The sequence below is a fragment of the Stegostoma tigrinum genome, chromosome 1 (genome assembly GCF_030684315.1).
Source record: "Stegostoma tigrinum isolate sSteTig4 chromosome 1, sSteTig4.hap1, whole genome shotgun sequence".
In the NCBI taxonomy this organism is placed as follows: domain Eukaryota; kingdom Metazoa; phylum Chordata; class Chondrichthyes; order Orectolobiformes; family Stegostomatidae; genus Stegostoma; species Stegostoma tigrinum.
In genome coordinates, this window is record NC_081354.1 from 97,636,461 (window position 1) to 97,654,750 (window position 18,290).

General features: G+C 40.1%; 1 protein-coding gene across 10 annotated transcripts in view; it reads right to left on the reverse strand.

Moving 5' to 3' along the window:
* The window catches only part of LOC125450897 (toll-like receptor 1), a 55,045-nt gene that overhangs the window by 27,804 nt on the left and 8,951 nt on the right, over positions 1 to 18,290 (reverse strand). For 6 of the 10 annotated variants that reach the window (XM_048527266.2, XM_048527256.2, XM_048527301.2 and 3 more), the window contains one exon: positions 12,092 to 17,585. The exons of 1 other annotated variant lie outside the window; for it this stretch is intronic. In XM_048527266.2, the coding sequence (XP_048383223.2) occupies positions 15,033 to 17,501 (2,469 nt within the window). In that variant the 5' untranslated portion in view covers positions 17,502 to 17,585 and the 3' untranslated portion in view covers positions 12,092 to 15,032. Of the gene's footprint in view, positions 1 to 12,091; positions 17,586 to 18,290 lie in introns of those variants that run through there. 3 more of the 10 variants (XR_007247180.2, XR_007247177.2, XM_048527314.2) reach the window with 1 other exon arrangement.

The following is an 18,290-nucleotide window of genomic DNA, read 5'->3' on the forward strand; positions in this document are numbered from 1 at the left end:
ATGGTGCATTAAACTTTGAGACCAGAACAAACATTTCAGGAACAATGCATTTAGCGAGTATTGAGAATGGAAGCGGTTCAGAGAAAATTATTTCATTATTTTCACTGTACTCGTTAAGTCTTAGTGCCTTCTTGTGCAGTGTAAAATTATAAGTAGTTCTCAGAACTGTTTCCATGATTATATCAGATGTAACCAATCTGAAAGTCTACACATTTATTTTGTTATACTTGATTTTTAAAATTAAAAAGACATTGTACAAAAGGTAAAACAAAAATTATTCACCCACATATGCCTTGTTTTGAGGAAGAAGCTCAATTTTTCATTCCCTTTTAAAGCCTGATCATTCAATAACTTTATTTTCCAGTATGTCAGTGAGTACTGCCACACCCAAATGTGGACGACGTTATGCTTTTCTCCTGTCCTCCTCCCTCTAATAATTACTGCTCTTTAACTTGCCCATTGTTATGACCATACTGATATATTTGTGTGCACTCGTAAATGGGTGTGACTCTGTACAGCCTCATAAAACTAACAAAAGATCAAACAGCCACTGCACCCTCAGACAGGCAACGAACAACAGCGATAGAGGACAGACAAAAAGGAAACAGGGAGACTGGAGGATAGAAGAAGAACAGACATGCACATACATACACTTGTAAGAGTACTAGCACCAGGTTTTGTTCAGCTGGGGTCATAAAAATGCCTGAGTTTAGGAGGTAGCCAGAGCCAATTTATAGACTGAATTATCTGAATGTTGATATTAGATCCTGTCCACATATGACTTAAAAATTGTGACACAACTCTATCATTAGCTAATTTCCCTTCTTAATTTGAGACTTCCTGTTTTTAAAATGCATTCCCTGATGTTTAAGAAACAACAGGTTTCCAATATTCTTTATAGTGTTGAAAACCTCAATTTAGTAAATGCAAAGATTCAATTTCTTCCCAAAGTGTAACCTCCTCAATCATTTCCCACTCATAAAATTCATCACGTTCAGAATCATCTTTCTCGACCACCTTGAAAAAAATTTCCAGGATCAATAATAACGTCTCAATTAGATAACCAGAAAAATACACAGAACCTCACATGGGATCAGATGAGCTCTTTATAAAGCAATACAACAACATTGCTTCATTTTCTGCCCATCAGCTAAAAGAAACCAATATCTTATTTAATGTAAAACAAAAGCAAAATATTTAGATACTGGAAATTTGATAGTAAGAAAGATAATAATGGAAACACTCGACAGGTCACATAAACCATATGAAAAGTGGAACAGTGTCAATTAGTCAAACTTTAAAAGTCGCATAGCCACTGGGAATGGACACATTATCCAAGGACCATGTCAAGAAGGTTCCCAGACATCATTTCATTGCCAAGCAATTTTACAAGATGTAAGCAATGCAACAGATCAGTGGCTGACTGATTGTCAGGCCTCACCCTTTCTCTCTCCACAATGCTACCAGACCTGCTTTAGCTTTTACATGATCTTTTTGACATTGACCCCATGATAATGAAGAAACTGAAATATAATCCCAAATCAGGAGAATGTGTGGCTTGGAAGAGTTGGAAGCACTGTCAAAATACAGTATCTTGTAATGGCACACAATGCTCCATTGTGCATTAAAGGTATGGGAAATGAATGATGAAGGTCGTGAATGTGGTGTTCGTCAATGTTGCAGCTTTGTACGAGATGGTGTTGAACTATTCAAGTATGGTTGAAGTGGCCCTCATTCAGACAAGTGGGATATTTCATTACACTCCTGACTTGTGCCTTGTAGATGTTGGACATGCTCAACAGATGTGTTCCATGCCGTGGAATTTCATACCTCTGATCCACTTTTATAGCTACATTATTTATATTATGTTATGTTTTTGGTCAATATTGATTGCCTAGGTCTAGATAATGGAGGATTTAGTAAGAGTATTACTGTTGAACATCAAGAAGGAACATTTAGATTCTCTCTTGCTTGTAATAGTCATTAATTGGCATTTATGTGGCATGACTGCTGCTTCCCATTTATCAGCCCAAACCTTAATGCTGTTCAGGTCTTGCTGCATATGGACATGGGCTGCTTCAGTATCTGAAAAGTCAAGAATGATACCAATTATCATGCAATCATCAGGGAACATTCCTATTTCTGACCTGCTGATGGGGGGAAGGTCATTGATGAAGCAGCTGAAGATTACTGGGTCTAGAATTAGTGTCGCTGAAGATCTCTTGCAGAAATGTCCTTGGACTGAGATGATTGATCCTTCATAAGACCATAAGATCATAAGACATAGGAGTGGAAGTAAGGCTATTTGGCCCATCGAGTCCACTCCGCCATTTAATCATGGCTGATGGGCAGTTCAACTCCACTTCCCTGCACTCTCCCCGTAGCCCTTAGTTCCTTGTGAGATCAAGAATTTATCGATCTCCGCCTTGAAGACAATTACCATCCCGTCCTCCACAGCACTCCGTGGCAATGAATTCCACAGGCCCACCACTCTCTGGCTGAAGAAATGTCTCCTCATTTCCGTTTTAAATTTACACCCTCTAATTCTAAGGCTGTGCCCAAGGGTCCTAGTCTCCCCGCCTAACGGAAACAACTTCCCAGCATCCACCCTTTCTAAACCATATCCACAACCATCTATTTTTGTGCTCGGCTTGTCTGAAACCAGTATAATTATTTCCCCTGATTTCCACCAAAATCTGTTTTGCTGGGGTTCCTTGATGCCACTCAGTCAAATACCGTCTTCATGGATGTGAGTTTGCTCGCTGAGCTGGAAGGTTAGTTTTCAGACGTTTCGTCACCATTCTAGGTAACATCATCAGTGAGCCTCCGACGAAGCGCTAGTGTTATGTCCCGCTTTCTATTTATCTGGTTAGGTTTCCTTGGGTTGGTGATGTCATTTCCTGTTCTTTTTCTCAGGGGATGGTAGATTGGCTCCAAATCAATGTGTTTGTTGATGGAGTTCCGGTTGGAATGCCATGCTTCTAGGAATTTTCGTGCATGTCTCTGCTTGGCTTGTCCTAGGATGGATGTGTTGTCCCAATCAAAGTGGTGTCCTTCCTTATCTGTATGTAAGGATACGAGTGATAGTGGGTCATGTTGTTTTGTGGCTAGTTGATGTTCATGTATCCTGGTGGCTAGCTTTCTGCCTGTTTGTCCAATGTAGTGTTTGTCACAGTTCTTGCAAGGTATTTTGTAGATGACGTTTGTTTTATTTGTTGTCTGTATAGGGTCTTTTAAGTTCATTAGCTGCTGTTTTAGTGTGTTGGTGGGTTGTGGGCTACCCTGATGCCAAGGGGTCCGAGTAGTCTGGCAGTCGTTTCGGAAATGTCTTTGATGTAGGGGAGCGTGGTTATGGTTTCTGAGCCCCTTTTGTCTGTTTGTTTGGGTTTATTGCTGAGAAATCGGCGGACTGTGTTCATAGGGTACCCATTCTTTTTGAATACGCTGTATAGGTGATTTTCCTCTGCTCTGCGTAGTTCCTTTGTGCTGCAGTGTGTGGTGGCTCGTTGGAATAATGTTCTAATGCAGCTTCGTTTGTGGGTGTTGGGATGGTTGCTCCTGTAGTTCAGTATTTGGTCCGTATGTGTTGTTTTCCTGTAGACGCTGGTTTGAAGTTCCCCATTGGCTGTTCGCTCTACTGTGACATCTAGGAATGGCAGTTTGTTGTTGTTTTCCTCCTCTTTTGTGAATGTTATGCCAGTAAAGGGTATTATTGATGGTCTTGAAGGTTTCCTCGAATTTGTTTTGTTTTTCCAGAACCTCAACCTGAGCTACAAATCTTCTCAAAACTCGCTAACTGTCTTTATGTCAAGGGCAATGAATCTCATTCACCTTTGGAGTTCAGCTCTTTTGTCCATGTCTGAAACAATGCTACAATGAAATCAGGGGCTGAGTGGTTCTGTACCTTTTAGCATCAGAAAATCTCAAAATATTTCCCTTGATTTGTAGATTCTAATTTGTTCTTGTTAATTACTTTTTGGACAAATTGTTCAAAACTCTTTGCAGCTGCTTATTTCCTATGCATATTTTCTCACAGGGGCCACATCTTTACGTCTTTACTAGTCAACAACGATGTTTAAAAATCACATAAAATCAATTTATTTGCTACATGAAAAAACAATTAAATAATTTACGTGCGGACAGGAAGGCAAACTGCAGTGATCCTACATTGATCTTGTAGAGCTAGATTTCCCTCTAGTGGTTAATGGTATACATTATCAATACAGTAAAAAAGGCTCACTGTCTTTCTGACAAAAAAAAGTATGCAGTAAAGTTAACTTCAATGATGCTATAATCTATTTCAGTCCTTTCAGCATTTTTGGATTTTTTATGCCTCCTTTTCCTCTCCTGAATGTGCTATGTCACTGGCTCCTCTAGTGGTAGGTGAGTTATTGGACAGGACACTGAGGGACAGGATCAACCAACACATGGATAGTCAAGGTCAGTTTAGGAAGGTCCCGCACGGCAGGTTAATAATGAAGGTTAGGTCGCATGGGATCCAGGGAGACCTAACTAATTGGATTCAACACTATCCCAATGATTGGAAGCAGAGGGTGATGGTTGAAGATAATAAAATGTGAGGCTGGATGAACACAGCAGGCCCAGCAGCATCTCAGGAGCACAAAAGCTGACGTTTCGGGCCTAGACCCTTCATCAGAGAGGGGGATGGGGTGAGGGTTCTGGAATAAATAGGGAGAGGAGGGAGGCGGACCGAAGATGGAGAAAAGAAGATAGGTGGAGAAGAGAGTATAGGTGGGGAGGTAGGGAGGGGATAGGTCAGTCCAGGGAAGACGGACAGGTCAAGGAGGTGGGATGAGGTTAGTAGGTAGGAGATGGAGGTGCGGCTTGGGGTGGGAAGAAGGGATGGATAAGAGGAAGAACAGTTTAGGGAAGCAGAGACAGGTTGGACTGGTTTTGGGATGCAGTGGGTGGAGGGGAAGAGCTGGGCTGGTTGTGTGGTGCAGTGGGGGGAGGGGATGAACTGGACTGGTTTTGGGATGTGGTGGGGCAAGGGGAGATTTTGAAGCTTGTGAAGTCCACATTGATACCATTGGGTTGCAGGGTTCCCAAGCAGAATATGAGTTGCTGTTCCTGCAACCTTTGGGTGGCATCATTGTGGCACTGCAGGAGGCCCATGATGGACATGTCATCTAAAGAATGGGAGGGGGAGTGGAAATGGTTTGCGACTGGGAGGTGCAGTTGTTTATTGCGAACCGAGCGGAGGTGTTCTGCAAAGCGGTCCCCAAGCCACCGCTTGGTTTCCCCAATGTAGATGAAGCCATCGGTGATGGTTGAAGGTTGTTTTTCATACTGGAGGTTTGTGACCAGTGGTGTGCCACAGGGGTCAATGCAGGGACCTTTGTTGTTTGTTATTTACGTAAATGATCTGGATGTGAATGTACAAGGCATGATTAGTAAGTTTGCAGATGATACAAAATTAGAAGATAACATTGATAGTGAGGATGGTTATCAAAAATTACAAGATGATCTCGATCAGATGGAGAAGTGGGATGAGGATTGGCAAATGCAAATAAATACAGATTAGTGTGAGATGTTACACTTTAGAAAGTCAAACCAAGGTTAGACATATACAGTAAATGGGAAGGTCCTGAGTAGTGTTGTGGACAGAGGGACCTAGGAGTACAAGTACACATTTCTTTGAAAGCAGCATTATAGGTGGAGAGGATGGTGACGTAGGAATTTAGCATAACAGGATAACAAAGTGTGGAGCTGGATGAACACAGCAGGCCAAGCAGCATCTCAGGAGCACAAAAGCTGACGTTTTGGGCCTAGACCCTTCATCAGACAGGGGGATGGGGAGAGGGAACTGGAATAAATAGGGAGAGAGGGGAAGGCAGACCAAAGATGGAGAGAAAAGAAGATAGGGAGAGAGGAGAATATAGGTGAGGCGGTAGGGAGGGGATCGGTCAGTCCAGGGAAGATGGACAGTTCAAGGAGGCGGGATGAGGTTAGTAGGTAGGAAATGGAGGTGCGGCTTGAGGTGAGAGGAAGGGATGGGTGAGAGGAAGAACAGGTTAGGGAAGCAGAGACAGGCTGGGCTGGTTTTGGGATGCAGTGGGGGGAGGGGACGAGCAGATGCAGAGGAGATTTACCATGGGATGTTGCTAGGCTAGAGAGTTTTAATTATGAAGAGGGATTGGATAGACTGTGGTTGGGGCAAAGGAAACTGAGGGGGAACATGACAGAGATGTAAAAGAATTATGAGGGGCATTGACAGGGTGGAAAGAAAGAAATTTTCCCCTTAGTGAAGGGATCAATGACCAAGGGCATGGATTTAAGGAAAGTAGCAGGAGATTTAGAGAGGATGTGAAGAAACGTTTTTTTTAATCTATTGGGTGGTAGGAATCTGGAACTCACTGCCTGTAAACAGTAGCAGAGGCAGAAACCCTCATAACACTATAGATTGTCACTTGTGATGGTAAGGTATACATGGCTATGGGTCAAATGCTGAAAAATGGGATTAAAGTAGTTAGGTGGTTGGTTTTGGCTAGCACGCAGACTCAATGTATGAAAGGGCCCGCAGACCTCCATGACACTTGCGTGCCTGTTTCACCATAAAGTGCAGGCATCTAGACCTCATTTGAGTCTGATGGCAAATTTAGAAGTCTACAAGAAGACATATGTACACATTTGATTCATGCTCATACATCAACAGAAAGGACAATTAGAAACAGGCTAATATCTTTCCCCAAGTAGTAGGGCCATCCAGACCTCTCTTCTGGCTGAGGCTGAAATCAATCGGATGAAAATAAATTAAGAATCAAATCTGGGTACTTTGAGACTCAGCAGACCAGACAAAACTATTTACTCATGAAGCCAGCAAAAGGATTTAGGCATCATTTACCTATGATTTCTGATATCATTATCAAGTGGGCATCTACAAACACATTTGCTTCACAGGTAATTATTTGCTACTTGTTTCCTGAATCACATACATCTTCTACTCTGCGTCAACATAATAGGTAAGCAAACTATGTGCAGCCCCCCAGACTCTGTTCTATATAAGTGCAATGCATTTCTTAACTTGTTGTAACTACAACATCACTAATATACTGAATTATTTTCTTTAAATCAAACATGTGATCGAGGGTACTTGGTAAAGAAAATTTAAAAGCAAATTGGTTTATTGTTAAATTAGAATAGTACAACACTGATTAAGTGTAAATACTCAATACAACGTTGCTTTTAAGAGAAGTACCAAAGATGCCCGTATCATTATTCATGACCTGAATGAGGTATTGTAGGTGGATCAGTCTTTGGCCTGTGGTCAAAGGTTCTGCTGAATTATGTGGCTATCTTTAATAGCAAATTTACAGAACTGCATTCAAATTTCCATAACGGTGGATTAAATTCTGCAAATATAGATTTCCAAAAATTAAATGCAAATCATTATAGCAAGTTTTGGTAGAATCTAAATATTAAACAATTGTCTGTGGCTGACTGACCATATCCAAACACCCTTGACAGATATCAGTTAATGCGTTTGACTTATTGTGCTGGTACCCACTGACAACAGCGCTCAATGATTTGTTTGACGACAGACCTCAATGATTTGTTTGACGACAGCCCTCAATGATTTGTTTGAGTACTATTCCCTTAGACTTTGAGACCTGACTATTTAGTTGATGTACATGGAGTGTGTTTGGCACGTATTCTGAAGGCACATGATGCAGGTGAGAGATTGGCATAGCACAGTGTGTCATATAGCAACCTGTCCAACCTCTTGACTGATTCTTTTTTATTGTAAAAATATACTTTATTCATAAGAAAGGTTCTTATTCTCTACTGTATGATCTTTCCAATGAGGAAAAAGAACCCAAACGATACATTGGAATTTTACATCCCACAGAACTACTGCGAATAGCAAGGGCATTTTTAACTCATGCAGGGAATAAATTATTTACGTTCTGAGATAATAAGAGGTCTGAGAACTGAACAGACCCGTGTTTTACTTCGACAGAAAGACTTCAGATAGTGGTCTTTCCCCACTTCACCTTAGTGGCACCTCCCGAAGGTGGTCCTTTACTGGTCCCTCAGCACCTAGTCTTGGATCTTGTAATGTCCCAGTCTGCAACACCTGGTTGATGTCAACTCTTTGCACTGGAAGGTCAACAAGGTTCAGGCAGACCAAAGCGCATCTTTCTCTGAGTTGATGGTCCTACAGGGTCAGTCGGTGTTTGTCTTGGTGCAAGTCTCAGGGAACAGCCTGTAGTGCATACAGTCCTGCATCATGCAGCTAATCAGGATGGACATCAACACGAAAACCACTGCATCTCTCTCGAAACCTTAAACAAAAATAAAAATTGCTGGAAAAGCTCAGCAGATCTGGCAGTATCTAGAAAGAGAAATCAGACTTAATGTTTCATACAGTGACCCTTCCTCAGACCTGATGGTAGCTTGGAAAATGTCAATTTACATGCAGAAGATAGAGTAGGGGCAGGCAGAAAGAAGTAAATGATAGGTGAGGACAGAGCCCAAAGAGAGAAAACAGTTGAAAATACAAAGAGGTGGATAACGATCTGGCTAGGAGGGTTGGATAGCTGTTAATGGCTAACAATAGGTAGGGTGTAATGACAGACTATGCGATAGCAACGTCCGGTGTGTAGGGGGCTAGGATGTGGAAGAGTTCAAGCCCTAAAATTATTGGGCCTGATGTTGAGTCCTGAAGGTTGCAGGGTTCCCAAGCGGAAAATGAGGAGTTGTTCTTCCAGATTGTGCTGAGCTTCACTGGAACACTGTGGCAAGCTAGGGACAGAGATGTTGGCCAGGGAACAGGGTGGTGCATTAAAATGGCAGGCAACAGGTAGTTCAGGGTCTTTTTTGCGAGCAGAACGTAGATGTTCTGTGAAGCGGTCACCTAGTCTACGGTTTGTTTCCCCAATGTAGAGGAAACCACATTGTAACAGCGAATGCCATAGACTAGATTGTGAGAAGTGAGGTGAAGCACTTTGCCTGGAAGGTTTGGACCCTTGGATACTGGGGAGGGAGGAAGTAAATGGGCAGGTGTTACACCTTCAACAATTTCAGGGGAATGTGCTGTGGGGGGGGGGGGGGGGGGGGGGGTTGGGTGTTGAGGGTGACGGAAGAGTGGGCCAGGATGTCCCAGAGAGAACAGTCCCTACGGAAAGCAGACAATGGATGGGAGGGGAATATGTGCCTGGTGGTGGCATCTTGCTGGAGGTGGCGGAAATGGTGGCTGATGATTTTCTAGATGTGGATGCTGGTGGGATCATAGGTGAAGATAAGGGGATCCCTATTGCTGTTGCGGGAGGGAATGAAGGAGTGAGAGCGGAAATGTGGGAGTTGGTTCGGATCCGATTGAGTGCCCTGTCAACAACAGTGCTGGGGAATCCTCAGTTGCGCAAGAAGATGGACTGTTTGGAGGCTCCCTTGTCAAAGTGGCATCATCAGAACATATGCAACAGAGACAGAGGAACTGAGAGAATTGAATAGAGTCTTTACAGGAAGTAGGGTGCGAGGATGTATAGTTCAGGTAGCTGTGGAAGTTGGTGGGTTAATATTGGATATTGGTGGCTAGTCTATCCCCAGAAATGCAAACCGAGATGTTGAGGAAGGGAAGGAAGGAGTCATTGATAGACCAGGTGAAAGTGAGGGCAGGGTGAAAATTGGAAGCAAAATCGATGAATGTTTAAAATTCTAAAGAAGGGAGGGAAGCAGCAATGACATCATCAATACATCAAAGGAAGAGTTGTCAGTGGGTTGGGAATAGGACTGGAACAAGGAATGTTCCACATACGCCATGAAGAGACAGGTATAACTGGGGACCATGCGGGCTCAGGCTTGTTGCAGTGTTCCAGCAAAGCTCAGTGCAAGCTGGAAGAACAACATCGCATTTTCAACTTGGAGACCCCGCAGCCCTCCACATCCATTATCGAGTTCAATCATTTTAGGACCTGAACTCTTCCATGTCCTAGCCCCCATCCCATACACCAGGCCTTGTTATCACATAGCCTGCCATTACACGCCATCTATTGTTAACCACTAACAGTCTGCAATAACAGCTATTCACCCTCCTAGCAAGACCATTGTCCATTCCATTGTCTGTCCAACTATTCTTCTCTTTTTGGCCTCTGTCCTCACCTATCATTTACTCCTTACTCCCTCCCCCCCACCTTATCTGCTACATATAGACCAACATTTTCCTAGCTACCATCATTCTGAGGAAAAGTCACCAGACCCAAACCATTAACTCTGATTTCTCTTTACAAATGCTACCAGACCTGCTGAGCTTTTTCAGCAATTTCTGTTTTTGTTTCTGGTTTACTGCATCCACAGTGCTTTTGGTGTCATTCAGTATTTCTCTCCAGAACTTGTTTGCAAAGGCACATTTCACAAGAAGTGTGACAGTCTCAACATCCTACAAATGTTTCGAGGGCAGAAAGTGGTGGTGCAGACACACTGGGCATAATTGAAGGATCTGATGGGCAGTGCACTTCTCATCAAGCTATGTCTTGGTGCTTTTAGGAAAATTCTGTGATAGGAACAATTGGGAAGTCACACTGTCTATGGCCTTCATGTGGAAGAGTCTAGCATAAAAAGATTAGAGGCATATGAGCCAAATGCTGGCAAATGGGACCGGATTAATGTAGAATATCTGGTCAGCATGGACAAATTGGACCAAAGGGTCTGTTTCCGTGTTGTACATCTCTATGTCTCTATGAGGTAACATTATATTAATGCTAGCATACGTAGATACCCCTCTCACAGTTCATTAGTGACAATCTTACCTCAATGTTTAAAACTTGGTTGGAAAATGGGACTTTTTTTGTTCTCAACATTGAGAAACTCTTTGCTGCCCATTTCACATGATTTTTCCAACTTTTCTACTAATGCCAATATCATTCAATATCTGGAAAGATTCCACTCTAAATGTCTGACTGAACAGTGTTGGATTTTCTCTTGGGAGTATGTCACATGTTAGTTGCACTGCATGGAATTGCCAAGAAACTTAGAAGTGGAGAAATGACAATTATCCATTAACCTGAAAAGTCTCTCAAAAAAATTCTCTCAACAAAGAGATGATGTTTAGCAATATTGATAACTGGTGGCTAGACAGTGAAATCATGGCCAGATCTAATCTTTAATTTTACTATTTTTTGTTTGAGGACAATAGTATCATCATCTATAATTACTGCTCCTGTCTTGTTCAAGGATGATGTGGAGGGATAAATGCATTTAAGACTGAGCTTGGTCTGAGACACTAATCTCATGTGGTTCTGAGGGTGTGATTGAATATTATGACAATTTTCTTTGGAGTCAAAGATGGACATATACCGAACAATCCAATACAGAGTATGTAACCATGACCCTGGTAAGACCAGTGACGAGTATGTTCCTCATTCCCAATGGCTAAGCTGAGTGTCTGGTTTATATTCAATCGCAATTTCTCCATTGACTTTGATGATCAAAATTAATCTTCGACTTTCTGAATTTTATTGCTTTGGAATACTTGATGCAAAAGTTGAGTTAAAGGCTAACTTCTCCCTTACAGCTAATTTGAAAAATATAATTATCCAATCTTCAATAGAAGAGATTTAGCCATCAGTTTAATCCTCTGAAATAATTCTCACATGACTTAAGTGTGGTTTCTGATTTAATACTGATATTACACTTTATCTGAACATCATTCCTGCTTAAATCATTAATTTCATGCATTTTACTTCACACAGAAAGTAATGGGTTATGAAAGTGGATTTCCATGGTATTGTCTTAATAAAAGCTTGTTGATCCTTCAACAACAACACTGGCAAAACTTAGTCAAAGCATCTTTATTCAACAATATGTTTCAACAAATAATGGGTCAACAAGATTCTTTTAACATGATTTTTTAGATTACACTAAACAGTAAACAAGAAAATGACAAACAATTATACAACCTGGTTCCTTGGCTTCAGATAAGGTGTGCAAAACAATGTTGACTTCAGAGATAACAATGTGTAGAGCTGGATGAACACAGCAGGCCAAGCAGCATCACAGGAACAGGAGAGCTGATGTTTCAGGTCTAGACCCTTTTGCAGAAAAGATTTTCTGAAGAAGGGTCTGGGCCCGAAACATCAGCTCTCCTGCTCCTATGATGCTGCTTGGCCTGGTGTGTTCCTCCAGCTCTACATCGTGTTATCTCAGTTTCTCCAGCATCTGCAGTTACTACTATCTCTGAAACAATGTTGACTTCAAACCATTTTGAGAGTTGGCAACTCAAGCTGAACTGTTTTTGCTGCATCCTAATTATCTCCATATCTAAACTCTGTCTCACAAACTTGGTTTTTATACCCAGAAATGCAAAGGCCAATATTTATCAGCACACATTTAATTATGGCCTTCAAGTACTGATATCATAGGTATCTTTCAAAACCAACATTAAGTTACCATACATTATAAGCTACTCTCGTATCTAGACACCTTAGAAATTGTAGTCCTCATCTAAGTACTAAATTATCTTGACCTGCCTGTAACCATAATCTTGAAACTGTAGAATTCTGTTACTTTTAGCTTCAAAACTATCTTATTTGTTTACACAGAGAGACAAAGTGCATCTTTCCATTTGTTGGTAAGTCACCTACCTCTGGGTTCTTGTCACTTGCCACAATTTATTGGTCAAAGGAGGAGACTCATGATATGTTTCAACAAGCTGATAATCCCACAATATTCTACAACAGAGGATGGGGGGCAGTGGGCACATAGTATGTGAAGATACCTGGCAGAAAATTTGCTGACCAGTCCAAACTCTTTCCTTACATTTGTCCGCTGATTGATATACTGGAGGATATGGAGATATAACACCTTATTTTCTAAGATTTGCCTAATTAACAAAATATTCTAACATTCACACCTTTTGAACTTGAGTGGACCCACATTAGGTCACTTTTCACATTACATTTCAACTTCCTGTCTAGTCTTGACTGAATCAATAATCAGTTAACATTAAATCTCTATAACATATACCACACATATGTATTGCCCCAGTGATCAATCATCCTTTCAAATGTTGAAACTTTATACTTGGTGCTCTCCTCTAGCCAGGCCCTCTCTCTCTCTTTTTGATGTTTTATGGGCCTCTCTAAGCTGTATGTGCATCACAAGTAAGTTTAATGTGGCCAATATTAAACATCACAAAAAAAACAAAATTTTAATTCATTATAAAGAAAGTTGTATGTATCTTATTATCAAAAAATTATGGACTTAAAAGTTTTTCTGTGAAAGTTTCCCCTTACACATTCATCATGATCAATTCTTGCTAAGCTGTTTTTTCCCTTTCCCATTGATCCCAATTTCATGGTTTACTCATAGGAATTCTAAATTTTGAATCTAAGCTTTATGATTATTTGTTCTTTGATTTCAATATCTCTGACAAGTACAGCTGTATTTAACTGTATTCTGATTATTTAGGTTAGCTTTTCCAAACAGAAGTACTTTTCTAAGTATATATATTTTCAAAGCATATATGTCACTGAATTGTTTAGAAACTTTTCTCATTCTCCTGAGCAAAATTAATCATCTCATCACCCTTTGGACATTTGGTGCATGTCGGTTTGCTCCAATGGTCTTTATGTTCTGGTCTCAATCATACAGATATTAAGAAACTGTTTTGTTAGTTCTCTTGAGTTTACTTATTTCCATGAAACATCACTGGCTTCTGCACCTTGTTGATAAATGAACTTCTTCGTATGGGATATATTATGTCCTCCTTCAGTAATTAAAATTTTCCTCCAGCCTCCATTATGCAATGTCTTGATTTTAAAACTTCCTTCCTCATTTTCAAAACTTGCTGCAGCCTCATCCTTCCCTATCTCTGTAAACTCCTCCAACATCACATCCTTCTAAAATATCTGCTCTCATCCACATCCGGTCTTTGAGCATTCCCAATTTTAATTATAAAAACAGAAATCGCTGGTGAAACTCAGCAGGTCTGTCAGCATCTGTGGGGAGGAAGCAGAGTTGACATTTCAAGAGCGGTAGCTCTTCATTCATTGTCTCGGATTTCTGGTATCCACTGTTCTTTGTTTTATCTTAACTTTAATTACCCTAATCAGAGGTGGGTTCTTTACTCAGAGGGTTTGATTCCAGCCTCGGGCGGCTGTCTGTGTGGAGACTGCATGTTCTCCCATGTCTGTGTGGGTTTCCTCCCACAGTCCAAAGATGTGCAGGCTAGGTGGATTGGCCATGCTAAATTGCCCATAGTGTTCAGGGGTGTGTGGGTTATAGGGGGATGAGTGTGGGTTATAGGGGGATGGGTCTGGGTGGGGTGCTCCAAGGGGCAATGTAGACTTGTTGGGCCAAAGGGCCTGTTCCCACGCTGTAGGGAATCTAATCTAAACCTCACCTTCTTCCTTTAAGGTACTCCTTTTTTGACCTTTTTTTGTCCTAATATGTGGTTGAGAATACAATGTTCCTTTCTAATATTCCTATCAAGGATTTGGGGTGTTTATTACATTAAAAATGCTATATAAATACAAGTTGTTGCTACTGTTGTCAGTGAGAGATCTGCCAGATCTCAGGCATTGTCAGTTCCTGGTTATTATTTAAAGACGCCATTTCAGGTGTAGCAGAGATCATCCCATACCACAACGTGACTTTACTTTTTTAGAATCATTTTCAGCCATTAAAGAAGTGCAATAGGTAATCTCACCTGACCTCACCTAAGTTCTGAGGCTGCATTTGAATAATCTCAGAGATGAAAGGATGCCAACCAGATACTTAGAGTACTGATTAACTCACCCACCTTTTCTCTCACATGCTATTAAAACTCTGCTGCTCTTCTCGCTCAGATTTACATGTTACTAAGTAGCTAACTTTATTTGTGTTTTTAATGTAAAACTAATTTGGGCAGGTGCAACCGATTAACCTGTTGAAGGAGGCTTGCTGTTATCTTTTTTGTCCAAAAAAAACTCTCTAATTTTGTACAATTCAAAACATCATGATCTTATAAACTGAACACACTGATAGAACATATGTACACTATGAAGGTTAAAGCGATATAGCTTAGAATACAATTAATCATTATGTACAGAAATACTACCCTGCCTTGGAGCTGTCAGACTTACTCCTATAGCTGCTTGCAGATTGGCCCAAAATAATCTCTGTTTGTTTTTGTCATTAGGCCATTCTAAGTAGGTCTTCTTTGCCATAAGTGACTTAAGTTTATAATATTTAGATGGAATTAAGTACTGAGGAATTGGCTCTAAGACAATTAGAATCAAGTTCTCAGTGTGTTCACTTAACACTTGATGCTGTGCAAAGTATAGCTCATAATGACACCACTCACTCTGAATAAAATTAGGCGATAAAACAAAAATCGATTTGTAACTCTTCTCTATACAGTTAATTATGTTTTCAATAATACCTTTGCCTGGAATAAAGTCTCTTTCATGATGACAGATTCGTAAATTCCTCTCCTCTAGGTTTGAAAGTAGCTGCTCCTTCACCCAACTGTAGTCATGTTGGCTATAGGACACAAAAGCATGATAGACCAAATTTTCAGATAACTGGTAGGAGTCAGTCTTCATTGTTCTTCGTTTCATCTGGGTCCATTGCCATGTCATTCTCAGGTACCAAGGCAAGTCCAGAAAACGGCACATTAACCCAATTAGGATTGCTATTACAAACATAGTGCCAAGTACGATTACCAGTAAGAGGGTTGGACTGCATGTCACTTCAGATAAATAGAAATCCTTCAATAATGTTCCTTTAAGGACATCTGGATAGGCACAGCAATAGGACTTTGGCCACCCTATCATCTCTATGTGGGTGTTTTTGTTCATTGTGCTAAAATCTCTTAAATTACAGGTACATGTAAATGGGTTGGAGGCAGCATTCAGAACAGTCAGTCTTTGGCAACTTTGAAGAAAAGTACTTGAAGGTTCATGAAATGAGTTTGCCTCAACAAACAAAATCTCAAGATTTCTAAATTTGTTGCAGTCAGGTGGATTGGCTAATTTATTAGCACCAAGGTATAATTCTTTCAAATTGTTCAGGTTCTTCAGCACTTTGGGAACAGTATAAATGTTATTTTTCTGCAAGTCAAGGATTTCTAGATTGCTGGGTAAACATGTGAAAACAGAATCTGTAAGCTTATTTGAAGACAGGTTCAGCTTTGTCAAACTGTTGGTCCAAGGGCAAATTCTAACCTCATCAAAAATAAGTTGATTTTGACTCACATCCAAGTGCTTCAGAGATGTCATGTATGTGGTCATGTTACTCACTTCAAATAACTGAACAAATCTATTTTGTTTCAAAATAAAAGTCTCTAAATGTTTTAGGGTGCTGCAGCCCTGAAAAAAGAAATCACTGGTAAATGAATTATCAGAAATATCAATGAGTTTGTATGTGTTTTGTTTTTTTGGACAAGTCAGGAAAATCATTCCTGATTCATAAATGATCAGATTTTCAACCTTTAGCTCTTCAAAGACATCATATATAATTGCTTGACTGAAATAGAATGGTAAGATGTTTATTTTTCTGAGAGTAAATGACTTCAATTGTTTTTGGAGAAAAAACCAAGACAAGTGTTGTCTAACTTGGCATATTTTCATGTTAGAAACGCTAAGTTTTTCAACTGAAGAATCCCAAATAATTTTTAATATCTTTGCGAAAGTTTCCCAATCCACTGTTAAATGCTGCAAAGATAGATTCTGGACTCTTGAGTATTTTCCCAATACTTTAAAACTTTCAATATAATGACTACAATCACTGCAGCACTGGTTCATTCCATTATTTATTTTGCTGCAAGTTTGACAACAGTCAACACTCAAGTGGTTGCACTTTTGGCAGCATTCAAAGTTTGATAATGTTAAAATGTCAGATGTGTTGAAGGCATCATCCAAGACATTTTTTAAAAAATGGAAGCTTTTAATAGATGGCAAAACAATGTGGAGTTTTGTTGTTCTCAAAATCGTTATGGCACTCGGGTCATACTCTGACAACGTTTTTAGTTTGATTGAAACTTCCTGCAACTGCTTTCCTGAGATTTCTTTAAGATCATCTTTTCGAAACTTTATTGTTTTCCTGCTTCCTAAACTTAAATATTCCAGATCTTGCAGAAAGCTAAATGCCTTTCCAAGTGTCAGACTTAGAAAATTATTTTCAGAAATATCCAAATATTTCAGAGAGGTAGCATTATGCAAGAAGTCACATTCTACATTCATGAGTTGATTCCTAGAAAGATCTAAACATTCCAGCTTTTGATTAGACCTGAAAAAAGCGGGTGCTAAATTGTTGATCTTATTGGAGGACAAATTCAAATATTTCAACTGGTGGAGAGGGGCAAAATCCTGCATATAAATCTCAGTAATGTTGTTCTGTGATAAATCCAGTATGTTTGTGAGATTTGATAGGTTCTTTGGCACAGTGGACAATGAAGAAGATGAATAGTTTGTGACAATATCATTTGCTACAGGAAAGCAAAGACTGTGGCAGGGTTGAAACATTAAAATCCACACAAAGAAAGAGAGAATGTTGACCATTCTGGGGTACTTTCTTGCATTTCTTTCCTGCAGTTGAACACAGATGTATTTCTCTTGTGGAATCTACTTTGCTTAATGAGGAGACTGAAACATAAAACAAAGTATGAATATTACTGCTATATTTCAAGTAACCTTAATCTGAAAATAAAACATGCAATTCAATAACATGTTACAAAATAGCAAAGACAAAAAATGTTACTGAAATGATAACAAAAATGTAGCAATCTACAGAATTAATTGTAGTAGAGACAGGTTGTAGTTAACATACAATACACTTCAAACCAGTGTGAGTTGGTGTGTACATATATTGTTATTATAACTGATTCATTTCAGAAAGAAGACTTTGAAAGCTTTCATGAACATATTTAGATGCTTCAGTATAGTATATATATTAATGATTTGGATGAGGGAACAAAATGTAACATTTCTAAGTTTGCAGATGATACCAAGTTGGGTGGGAGAGTGAACCGTGACGAGGATGCAGAGATCCTTCAGCAATGATCTCCACAGGTTGGGTGAGTGGGCAAATCAATGGCAAATGCAGTATAATTTGGATAAATGTGAGGTTATTCACTTTGGAAGCAAAATCAAGAAGGCAGATTACTACCTGAACAGCTATAATTGGGAGAGAGGAGTGTGCAGCGGATCTGGGTGTCCTTGTGCACCAGTTGCTGAAGGTAAGCATGCAGGTGCAGCAGGAGGTAAAGAAAGCAAATGGTATGTGGGCCTTCATTGTGAGAATTTTCAAGCACAGGAGCAGAGATGTGTTGTAGCAGTTGTACAGAGGCT